At 37.0% G+C, this 12,015-nt stretch overlaps 2 protein-coding genes across 2 annotated transcripts; both read left to right on the top strand.

Annotated features, from left to right (window-relative positions):
• Positions 1–227: 227 nt before the first annotated feature.
• LOC129306112 (uncharacterized) lies at positions 228–7,732 on the top strand. Its single transcript, XM_054946484.1, is given in 17 exon segments — positions 228–681; positions 772–867; positions 1,147–1,556; positions 1,737–1,830; positions 2,310–2,429; positions 2,432–2,495; positions 2,585–2,840; positions 3,800–4,015; positions 4,107–4,193; positions 4,297–4,431; positions 4,806–4,919; positions 5,039–5,286; positions 5,426–5,506; positions 5,724–5,955; positions 6,432–6,530; positions 6,651–6,836; positions 7,239–7,732. Coding segments are annotated over 15 exon segments (2,400 nt in total). The 5' UTR covers positions 228–681; positions 772–867; positions 1,147–1,196; the 3' UTR covers positions 7,347–7,732.
• Positions 7,733–8,761: 1,029 nt separating this feature from the next.
• On the top strand, positions 8,762–11,441 carry LOC129306115 (adenylosuccinate synthetase 2, chloroplastic-like). The gene is made up of 4 exons (XM_054946488.1): positions 8,762–9,184; positions 9,582–10,274; positions 10,503–10,814; positions 10,983–11,441. Exons 1-4 carry the CDS (start codon positions 8,891–8,893, stop codon positions 11,151–11,153), a joined length of 1,470 nt encoding a protein of 489 aa, XP_054802463.1. The 5' UTR covers positions 8,762–8,890; the 3' UTR covers positions 11,154–11,441.
• Positions 11,442–12,015: the final 574 nt, after the last annotated feature.

Below are 12,015 nucleotides of genomic sequence, written 5' to 3'. Positions count from 1 at the left end.
ATTAAAATTGAAAAATTAAGAAATGCAGCTAAATAGATAGATAGTATAGCATACTTATGAATCATGATTGTGAATATGTATATAAACTTAAAAATGAAGGGAATTCCGGCAAGAAGCGTTGCTTTCACATGACACAGACACAACAATCTTAGTAGGAACATTCAAATATTCAAATATTATACAATGAGAGAACGGCTGACGGTCAAAAAGAAAACAACAGAGAGAACGGCTGAGTTACGAAGGTAACTCATCAAATGGCGAAGTTCCGTGTCAATGAAATGACAAAATTGCTCGTGCAAATTTACCCGGAATTAACGGTAATCTCGGCGAACCAGTAACCAGTTCCGGGCTTTCTCAGCCGAAGGCCAGAAGAGCAATTCGGTCTTTTCATCATCCAAGGCAACCGGTTCAAACTCCAGGGAAGCCAGAACTTTGGCGGCTTTCGGGGTGAAATCCCAGATTCCCCTGCCAAGTCAATTCTTTTGATTCCTTCCAAATGTTTTTTTATTGGGTTTTTCTGCAACACCGCGTCTTGAAGATCAAAGGAAAACGGCGAAATGAGGATGTTGCCGACGGAGTAGAAAAGAAAGGTCTGAGTTGACGGCCTGCAAACTCCCGCAATACTTGTTGCGCGTGAAGACGCAGTCCTTCCCATCTCTGCTGAATAAAAACCTTTACCTCGTTCCTTCGTTGAGCTCGAATTCGGATTCTGTTCTCTTGTCGGTTGTTAGACTGCGTTGCTCTGATTCCCCTTCTAATTATTTTTCCCAGGAATCTGCTATTCGGGTTCATCTCTGTTAATTTTACTTACCGTCTCATGTCGGAGGTTCTCTACTTCAGAAACCTGAAATCGCAGATCCGAGAAAGGTGAGTAAACAATCTCCTTTTGCATTCCACTGATAACTGCTCGCGCTTGATAATGTGGTAGCGCATAATTACCATTATCTATTAAATCATGTTTTGTTCTGTATTAAGTTTTCAAATGCGTTTGCATTGGTAATAGTAACTCGGCACTGCTTGTCTGATTACCACGTCTTTGAGTAGGAGTCAGGGGCTAGAAATCTGGTTCATTTTTCTCATGGCTATGTTCCTGATATGTTGCAAATTGTTATGGTTAAAGATTCTGATTACAATGTTTTATGCCAGGTCGGACGATTGAATTAGAAAAAACTTGTTTTGTAGAGTTACTGTTTAATATGGGACGAGACTTGTTAGATTTGGTCTCCATTCAGAAATGGAAGTGCTCTTGGTTTTTTGTTGCAGCCGTTGCTTCTATTTTGGCACTGGTTTCTGTGGTACATCTATTCTTGTTCCCCTTGGCACCTTCTTTCAATTACTTTAAGCTACAGCAGAATTCTTGCCTTCCCACTAATTCATCAGCTGAATTACCAAGCATCAATGGTAGCGAAAATTTGGAACCAACAATCAATTTAAAGCACCAGTTTCCATCTGACTTGCATGGAGCAGTTGTTTATCGTGGTGCACCATGGAAGGCTGAGATTGGACGGTGGCTTGCAGGCTGTGATTTTATTACAAAGCAAATCAATGTTACTGAGGTCACAAATGATGCTTTTTACTCGTATTCTCCTCTTTTTGTTTAGATCCTTGTCCTATCTTTCTGAGGGTTTTTTAATCTTAAATGTAAATGTGACGAGTTTCCGTGCTTGTCATTTTCATTCATTTTATCTCTGCCGTTGAATGCATTTTGACTTCTCAATGATTTGGTTTGTAAGCAGATAATAGCTGGCAGTGACTGCAAAAATGACTGTAGCGGTCAGGGTGTTTGTAACCGAGAATTGGGACGATGTCAATGCTTTCATGGATATGCTGGTCTGTTTAATTTTCTCTTCTTTCATAATTTTAACCTATCATATAATGCTTAACGAGAAGCATTATTTCTATTTACTATTTTGACAACCCGGTATTTGTGCTTTTGTAATACTCCCTCTGTTAAAAAATATAAGGCATTTTTAATCGAATCTTTTTAATAAAATAGTTACCTACTTTCAAACTAACCCTATTTTTTCATATTTATCCCTATTAAACACCCTACAATAAATATAAAGTCATTATCAATAGGGACACTTTTGAAAAAAAGACAATGATTGCATCTCGAAGGACTAAAATGTCTTATATTTTTTAACATCTAACTTTTCAAAAAATGTCTTATATTTTTGAACGGAGGGAGTACCATTTATTAGCTCTCTAAGTACAATGAAAGTAACAAAATTTGCGTACAGTAGGACACTAATGGACACATACGGGTTAAACTGTGATTCTTTTGGCAATTAACGTTTGCTATATGACAGGAGATGGATGTGCTGAGAGATTACAATTTGAATGCAACCACCCAGGGTCACCAGATCAGCCATTTGGAAGGTGGGTTGTGTCAATTTGCCCTGCCAACTGTGACAAAACAAAAGCGATGTGTTCTGTGGAGAAGGCACAAAATATCCAGATCGTCCTCTGGCGGAGACATGTGGGTTTCAATTTATGTATGTAAAATCATATTCTGACATTAACTTTGGTTGGATAATTTTTTCGCCATGTGCCAATTAAGTTATACTCCTGACATCTGTGTCAGTCCATCTTCTGAACCTGGCGTTCCCAAACAAGTTGATTGGACCAAAGTTGACCAGGATGTGTTCACAACTAATAATAGCAAAGAAGGATGGTGTAATGTGGACCCAGCTGAAGCATATGCTCTCAAGGTAAAATTCAAAGCGGAATGTGATTGCAAATATGATGGTCTCTGGGGTCGATTTTGTGAAGTGCCCGTGCAATCGACTTGCATTAATCAATGCTCTTTACATGGCCATTGTCGTGGCGGATTCTGTCAGGTAATTCTTTTGTTTATTAAAATGCTTCCCATCTTTGCCACCTGATTTGTTTACCAGAATAAATAATTTGTCAACCATAGTTTATTTTCATTTATCTTAGCTATGAGAATTAATAGTGAGGGTGGCACCTATTGAGGAAAAAATGGTAGAAAATCGGTTGAGATGGTTTGGGTATGTACAAAGAAGACCAAGGGAGGTACCAGTGAGAAGAGTGGAACATATAACTTTGAGTCCAATTAGAGAGGTAGAGGAAGGCCTAAGAGAACACTCTTGGAAGTTGTTGAACGCGATCTCTTAATTAATAATATTCCTAAAAGCTTGATAAATGATAGAGCACAATGGCGTCTTGCAATTCATGTAGCCGACCCCACCTAATGGATAAAGGCTTGTTGTTGTTGTTGTTGTTGTTATGAGAATTAGATAGTGACAAATATTGAATATTAAAAATGCTTAACAAGAAATTATTACTATTATTAAATCTTGAATTTATCACAGAAAGAATTAAAAAATTCATATTCTGCTGCTTGTGACCATATAACTTTGCATAAGAAATTTAGCAATGTAGTTCCATAGGAAAATAAACATACAAGGCTGAAAAGAAAAAAGGATACACGGTGTTATTACAAATGGAAATGATGACTAAGCAGTAAACGTAGCTGAACCGGGACTTTTGTTTTGACCATGCAAATTTGGTAATTTTTCCAGATAAAAATTCAGTATGGCAGCAAATTAAATCTATAGGGCTCCTGTTTCAAGTTCTGAGGGTCTGTGTTTTTGCTGTAATTGTTGAGAGTCTATAGAACTAGGAAACATCTGGAGCTATTTGAGGTTGAGTTAAAATTTCATATATCAATGCCCTTTATAGTACATAATTTTGCTGTAAACCTTTAATTACTTACCATCTGATCTCAGCAGATCAATTCAACTAGTGTGTGTGTGTGTGTGTGTGTGTGTTTCAGTGTGACAATGGCTGGTATGGAATAGATTGCAGCATTCCATCTGTTACATCTTCTATAAGAGAGTGGCCCAATTGGCGTCGTCCTGCTTGGGTTGATGTTCCTGAAAGTCTTCATTTTGAAGGAAGAGCAATAAACTTTAATGCCGTGGTGGAAAAGAAAAGGCCTCTCATATATGTCTATGATTTGCCTCCAGAGTTCAACAGCCTGCTCCTTGAGGTTAGGATTCTCTGAGCATCACTCTTTTTTACGTCCCAAGACCAAGCCTTTCATATAATTGTTGTTTATTTATTTTCTTTGCCTTTTATAGGGGCGACATTTTAAGTTTGAATGTGTAAATAGGATTTATGATGAATCTAATGCTACGATATGGACAGATCAATTGTACGGTGCCCAGGTAATTCATAATTTTGGATCATATTTAAAGCATTTCAGTTAGTGAATTTATATTTATAATGTTTTGCAATATATCATCTGAGTGAGACGTTGCTTATCCACAGGTAGCACTTTATGAGAGTATCTTAGCTAGTCCTCATAGAACTTTGAATGGTGAAGAAGCAGATTTTTTCTTTGTTCCTGTTCTTGATTCATGTATCATAACTCGTGCTGATGATGCCCCTCACTTGAGTCTGCAGGTATATTTTTTCAGCTGTTGTCTAATTTTACAGTATATATCTATCTGTAATTTATTCCTTCATGCAAAGCATGTGTGTGAGACAGAATGCAATGAATGCGCCAGCATAGTGGTGCCTGTGCATGTTAACGGTTGTTTAAAAGCTTTAATGAATTGCATGTTTGTGGCAATTACATGATAGTCACTTTCCAGATATTTATTGCATGATGAGGATGAATTTGTTTTCATTTATTTACATGAGTAGTAAAACAAAAATTCATTACATTTGATTTTAATATTCTTTTTCACCTGTTAAGAACTGCAACTTATGCTGTTGGATAAAGTAAGAACAAAAGTACTTCTGATTTTTCCTGCATTTTGTTTTATAATCTTCAGGGACATAGGGGGTTGAGAAGCTCTCTTACATTGGAATATTATAAGAAAGCACACGACCACATTGCCCAAAAATATCCTTATTGGAACCGCTCTTCAGGAAGGGACCACATCTGGGTATGAGTAACAGAAATAATCTTTCCCATCGTTGAATAGAATATAAGAAAGTAACCCTAACCTAGTATTTTCTGGTGACAAACGTATGCTAATGATGTCACTTTTATATGTTAAGGCAGTTTTTTTCATGGGATGAAGGTGCTTGCTATGCCCCCAAGGAGATATGGAACAGCATGATGATAGTTCACTGGGGAAACACAAATGTAAAGCATAACCACTCAACTACAGCTTATTGGGCTGACAACTGGGACAAAATCCATCCAAATAGGAGGGGAAATCATTCATGTTTTGATCCTCACAAAGATCTTGTGCTTCCTGCTTGGAAAGTGCCTGATGCTGGTGCATTGACTTCCAAACTGTGGGCTCGGTAATTTTTTTTTTATTCGAAGGAACTAATCATTGCCTTAATCATTTGCTTTATTTTTCAATATAATCTTAAATATGCAGTCCCTACAAAATTTCATGTTCATGAGTAACAATGCAGCCATGTTATGATTTGTTTTCAGGCCCCATGAGATGCGAAAGACACTGTTCTACTTTAACGGGAATTTAGGACCAGCTTATCCTAAGGGAAGACCAGAGGATTCGTAAGTTTACTGACAAACTGTTTTGGAATCTCTTAGAAGATCACCGGAACAAGGCAGCATCAAATTTACTAATTTAGTGTTAACAGCATTTCCCGTTGCCCCTCATTAGTAAAATTGACATCCTCTTAGTTGATTCTCCACAGGACATTTTGATACATACTTTCCTGTATAATAAATTCCCAAAGATGCAATTCTGAGTTTCTTGGAAATGATGCAGGTATAGCATGGGCATCAGACAGAAACTGGCAGAAGAGTTTGGATCAACCCCTAACAAGAAAGGTCAGCTTGGGAGACAGCATGCCGAAGATGTTACTGTGACCCCATTGCGTTCTGACAATTATCATATGGATCTAGGAAGCTCTATTTTCTGTGGGGTTTTGCCTGGAGATGGTTGGAGTGGACGCATGGAAGACAGTATTATGCAAGGATGCATTCCTGTGGTAATTCAGGTAATAGGTTATACTCTTCTGTTTTCTTGAGTTTCTCTTGGAACATCAACGGCATTGGTTACAAAATAGTTTTGTTAAACTTGTCATTAATTGCAAGTTTTTTTCGGCTTTTTTTTTTTTAATTTTAATCTTACTGGCTTGTTACTGCTGAAGGAATTAAATTGCAACACTGAGTATCTCAGTGCCAGCCTGTCATCCAGTTTTAAGAATATCAGAACTCAGAAAATTTTAAGCTTGTCCTTATTTATTTATTTTGAACCAAAGGGGTACTTACTTTTTTGTCAACGCTGTTCGCAAATAAAAAGGGAATTAGGGTATGAAGAGGGGGTAGGGGATTCATTAGAAACTGAAGTAGCTTGTCTAATTAAGCTTCGTCATTTGTCATAAAACCTGTTTTTTGTTTAGAGTTAATAACTAAATGACTGAAAATATCAAATGCTTGCATGCATTTGACCATTTTCCCACTTGATCTGTAGGATGGTATTTTCTTACCGTATGAGAATTTCCTCAACTATGCCAGCTTTGCTGTTCGGATATCTGAAGATGAAATCCCAAACTTGATAAAGATTCTTCGGGTAACCTATCCACTGTCTTTCTAGATTTTCATGAATAGACAATTTAAATCAATAATTTCACATTAAATTGACATCCTCCACCAGATTTCTGATTTTTTTGCGGTCTCTTGCATCCTTTAGGGATTTAATGATACAGAAATAAAATTCAAGCTGGAAAACGTTCAGAAAATCTGGCAGAGATTCTTGTATCGTGACTCTGTTATGCTTGAAGCTGAAAGGCAAAAAACTACTTTTGGGCATGCTAGTGATTGGGCAGTTGAATTCTCAAGCTTGATGGAAGATGATGCCTTCACCACATTCATACAGGTACTTACCTAACTTGGCCATATAACATTGATAAATGTTGCACCTTTCTGCAAGGAGTTTGTCTCTAGATTTCAGGAAAGTCCAACCTTATATTCAGGCTGATATGACATGACAAAACCAATGACATTGGATTTCAATGTTATACCAAGACAACTTTGAATTTGAGCCTAAATAGAAAGGTTGGCTATATGATAGACAGAGCAGCAAGAAGTCCTCTAGATCTCTGTGGTCGTTTCTATTTTTTAGGCTTACTTTTCTTAGTTGAAAATGTGAGGCTTATTCGAGAAATTACAACTTTATGGGCAACAAAGTGGAAATGATTTTACTAATGGAAATCATAAACATGTTTGTCTCCACATTTTATCTGTTGACCCCCGTGTTTTTTTGTTTGTTTTAATGAAGGTTTTGCATTACAAGTTACACAACGACCCTTGGAGGCAGCAAGTCCACCTTAACAAGAAGTATGGATTGCCTAAGCAGTGCGTGGCAAACGCCAATGATGGAACTTGATTGATTTAAATGTTATTTGGAAGACCAGATGATCAAGAATCTTTCAGAAGAAGATGAGAATTGGATGGCCTTTCTGATTTATCTGAGGAGTTGAGATTCAAAAGATTTTCTCGGCATGTGTAGAACTGGGTCAAAGTGAAGATTCTATTTAGTACATTAGGATAATAGGATCTCCCATATGAATAATATATCCAGCCAAGGTGGACAAATATGATTCTTTTTCCCCTTTCACATAAATATTTGCACGTAAAGTGCATTCTCGTCCTTGTTTTATAGCTGTCTTATTTGTAGGCCTTTGTGCCCCGGAATGTAAAGACTGTCGATTACAAAACCTAATTGGTAAAATTGAGAAGAGAAAGAACATCACAGATTTGTTTTCATTATCATACTTAATTCCAAGGTCCAGTCAACGAGTGGTCAACGACGGCGTTTCGATTTCTGCCCTTCTCTTTTTTCAACCCTTCGTTGTCGTTGGTGGCTGAAGCGAGATGTTTTATTCTGCCTTTTGCTTCTGTTTTGTACTGTTTTCACTTCTTGTCCCAGTTCTGGAGCACAACTATGCTCCTTTCAGCGTGCCGTTCTGCAGTATTATGTTTCATTTTTTTAATGACATGGAATAAAATCCCTTGCCATAAAAATGGAATTAAATATATATTATTTCATTGAATAGATAGGAGTTTAAAAATAACTGAGATCAAATAATATATATATATATATATATATATAATTAGACTTTTTAGTTTATATATAGCATATTGTATCTTTTTTTCGTGAAGCATAAGAAGTATATTGTAAATAAATAAGCGTTTGTTTCCCAATATTTTATTCCCTCTCAAGCCCTGTTATATTTGATGGAAGCAAAAGCAATTGAAAACTGAAAAAGAAAACAGATAACATGTCAATGGATATGTCTTCTCCATTCGATATTTCTTTGCCAAAGGAGAGGCTATGCCTATTTTCATGTTACATGGAACCGGATTCCGTCTTAAAATTGATGGAATGTGACCAAATGAAAATAATATTCTTCAGTTGGATAAATTTTTCATTTATTCACCAAATTACGAAGTTTTAAACAAGGGATCTAATTAAATGAAAAAAAAAACGGATTTAACTTGTTTTAAATAAGTTTTAGAGTTAGGATTTTGTAAAAGTAAAAATCATATTAAAAAACTATCTACATTGATCTTAACAATCTTCGAATTTAATTTAATAATATCAAATATCATATAATGGTATATTAACGACAAAGAAGTTTTAAATAAATCCCGCGGCATAACCAATGACTTCTAAATAATTTTAGAACTAGGTAATAATTTAAAATTTTAAAACTGTATTATTCATAATTTACAAATACCGTGGCTCAATGTTTCAGCGTGTTTGACCTTCCTTCTTCAGAACGAGTACACACTGTACACCGCAGGCCCTCATGGAATGAGAATCTAATGCAAGGGCCTCACTTTTTCTGCGTGTCTTGACTTCCCCTTTCTTAAGCCCCAACCCAATTGTGATCCCAGTCTCTGCCTTTTCTGCCTCAACTGGCCGCAATGAGCCCCTCATCTCTCGCCCTTCATTCCCACTCCATCTTCACGCCTCGAACGGGGTTCGTAGTCCATTGCAGGCCACTTCTTCCTTGCCAAAGTGTCGTTTGCTCTGCCAAGCCAGCGGTTTCCTCCACTTCCAACCTCATCGCGTCTGATCTCTCCACCATTCATTCTGTTGATCGAATCGGGTCCCTGAGTCAGGTATCGGGTGTTTTGGGTTGCCAGTGGGGCGATGAAGGCAAAGGGAAACTTGTTGACATCTTAGCTCAGCACTTCGACATCGTTGCTCGTTGCCAGGTTTGATTTTACAACATTCTGACGGTCGTTCTGCTATAAAGTTTCATACTTTGCCACATTTTGTTTACCGGAATTAGTATTTGATATTGCGAGTGTTATTGTAGTGATAAGCAAATGGTTCGGTTCCATTCCCTGGAAAGTGCATGCATTTAGAAGTTAATGCATTCTTGTGAGTGTTATGAATTCCCGAGATGTTGCAAATTGGTTGATTCGGGCACATACTGATTGATGGATTTGCTTACGAGGTTTTAGCCTTGTTATATTTTTCATTGGTTCTCAACTTAAGTGTCTGTTTTTTTTTTTTTTTTTAACTCTTACTAGCTTCTGCTCCCATTTTCCTGTTTTAAAATCGTGCATTATTTTGTCCTGATAATTTTTCTCTATTGCAATTAATCAGGGTGGGGCTAATGCTGGGCACACCATATATAATGCAGAAGGAAAAAAGTTTGCTCTTCATCTTGTTCCTTCTGGTATCCTCAACGAGGATACTCTGTGTGTTATTGGAAATGGGGTTGTGGTGCATTTGCCGGGGCTTTTCAAAGAAATTGATGAACTCGAGTCAAATGGAGTCTCTTGTGAAGGAAGGATTTTGATATCTGATCGCGCTCACCTGCTTTTTGATTTCCACCAAGAAGTGGACGGACTGAGAGAAGCTGAGCTTGCTAAATCTTTTATTGGCACTACCAAGAGAGGAATTGGACCTTGCTATTCCAGCAAGGTTATCCGTAATGGCATTAGAGTCTGTGATTTGAGACATATGGATACTTTTTCTCTGAAACTTGACGATCTTTTGCTAGATGCTGCATTAAGATTCAAGGATTTCAATTATAGTCTAGACATGCTTATGGGTGAAGTTGAAAAGTACAAGAGGTATGCTGAGAGATTGGAACCCTTTATTGCTGATACTGTGCATGTCATGAATGAAGCTATCTTACAAAAGAAGAATATTTTGGTTGAAGGAGGTCAAGCAACCATGTTGGACGTTGATTTTGGTACTTATCCCTTTGTGACTTCATCAAGCCCATCTGCAGGTGGAATCTGCACTGGTCTTGGTATTGCTCCAAAAGTTGTTGGTGATTTAATTGGAGTGGTATGTATATACATATTTATCATTCTTTTCTTCACTGTAGTTGGTGGTAATTTTTTTTTCTTAATTTAGTAGTGTTGATAATTGACAAACATGCAACTTTTTTTTAGTTGAGAAACTTTGTGTCGTTCTGTTCCTTTTCATTATAATGCTAATCTAATTTAATGCTGATCATATAAACAAGCTTGACATGGGTGTGGTAGTTTCTTAATTTCATTTTTGGCTATGCAGGTAAAAGCATACACAACTAGGGTAGGTTCTGGTCCTTTTCCTACAGAAATCCTTGGTCAAGATGGTGATCTCCTTAGAAATGCTGGGCATGAGTTTGGCACCACAACTGGCCGCCCTCGACGGTGTGGTTGGCTTGACATTGTTGCATTAAGATATAGCTGCCAGATCAATGGTTTCTCATCACTAAATCTCACTAAGCTCGATGTCTTATCTGATCTTGCTGAAATCAAGCTGGTAGTCTCTTATAAACATGCAGATGGCACGCCAATCAAATTATTTCCTTCAGACCTTCAAGCTCTTGAACAATTGCAGGTAAAGTTTCCATGTTCATCCCCCTAGCTCATAGAACTGAGTGCTTTTTATTTGGTGTTGTCATTAATCTAAAAGCCAAATGTGAAATAGTGAGTTTACAACAGCTCGAGTGCATTGATTGCTTGGGAATTATGTATTTCCTCACCAACTTGTTATGGGTGTTTCTAGGTGGAATATGAATCGCTCCCTGGATGGAAGAGTGACATTTCTTCCATTAGAAACTATTCTGAGCTTCCGAAAGCTGCTCGCAATTATGTGGAAAGGATAGAAGAACTTGTTGGCGTGCCTATTCACTACATTGGTGTTGGGCCAGGACGTGATGCCCTTATATTCAAATAAGTTGATGCTGATTAGTCTCAAGTTAAGCCTTTGAAGTTAGAATTATATATTCCCGCTAACTTAAATTTGGATGAATACAAATGTGTAGTAGTGAGGGTTACCTTACTAATTTTGTTAGTGTTCCCTGCGTTGGCATTGCTGAGTATTGACACTACCCTATATGTTTCGGCTTTGGAATAAGACGGGGTATGCCAGCCATGGTGTCGCGCCAGTCTTTTTTTGGACCTTGATCACTCGAGTCTGTCACATGCAATGGAGAATGACCTTATTGTCTTTTTGGGACTGAAACAGTTCATGTGGTTGCTTTCATCTGAAGTTCTTGGTTTCTTGTTTGTATGTATTATAAAATTGTATCTTTTAATTGTTTTAAAATGTTTTTAAAATGATGTGACAACTAAAAAACATTCAGAAATTTAATTGAGGTCATTTTTTTGCAAGTATTTTTTTTTAAATAAATACACGCAATGTTTTGAAATGATACTTATTTGAGTGAGGACAACTTTACTTAAATTTTTCCCTTTTGATTGCATATTTTGAGTAGAACTTAGATTAATTGACATTTTGACTCCCCTGATCCCTGTTACAGTCTTACAGGCATGGAGAAAGATTTTTTTTGTTTGTCAAAAAATAAATGTTTTTGTGAATTAAATTATTTCGTCTTGCCTTTATTAGCCTGCCGTAAAATTTTGATATTAGAGTGCCATGATCCGATCGGGATTGTGACGGGTTCGGTTCAATTTCAATACATTCTCTTGTTATATTTCTCTCGCTCATTGATATTTCACTATAAAAATAAATGTTACCCTCATAGTTAATAATATTTCACAAAGTTTGGTTGAAGATAGAATGCAATAGCATCGGC

This window comes from Prosopis cineraria, unplaced genomic scaffold (genome assembly GCF_029017545.1).
Source record: "Prosopis cineraria cultivar Desert tree isolate PC_DT_omini unplaced genomic scaffold, ASM2901754v1 PC3, whole genome shotgun sequence".
In the NCBI taxonomy this organism is placed as follows: domain Eukaryota; kingdom Viridiplantae; phylum Streptophyta; class Magnoliopsida; order Fabales; family Fabaceae; genus Prosopis; species Prosopis cineraria.
The sequence above is the reverse complement of the archived record's forward strand: the minus strand, read 5'-3'. Positions and strand labels throughout refer to the sequence as shown.

Bases quoted from the DNA above. Each gene is read 5' to 3' on its own strand.
- LOC129306115 (XM_054946488.1), top strand. From the start codon at position 8,891: ATGAGCCCCTCATCTCTCGCCCTTCATTCCCACTCCATCTTCACGCCT. The intron at 9,185-9,581 runs GTTTGATTTTAC...GCAATTAATCAG, and splicing joins ACATCGTTGCTCGTTGCCAG to GGTGGGGCTAATGCTGGGCA. The intron at 10,275-10,502 runs GTATGTATATAC...TTGGCTATGCAG, and splicing joins TTGGTGATTTAATTGGAGTG to GTAAAAGCATACACAACTAG.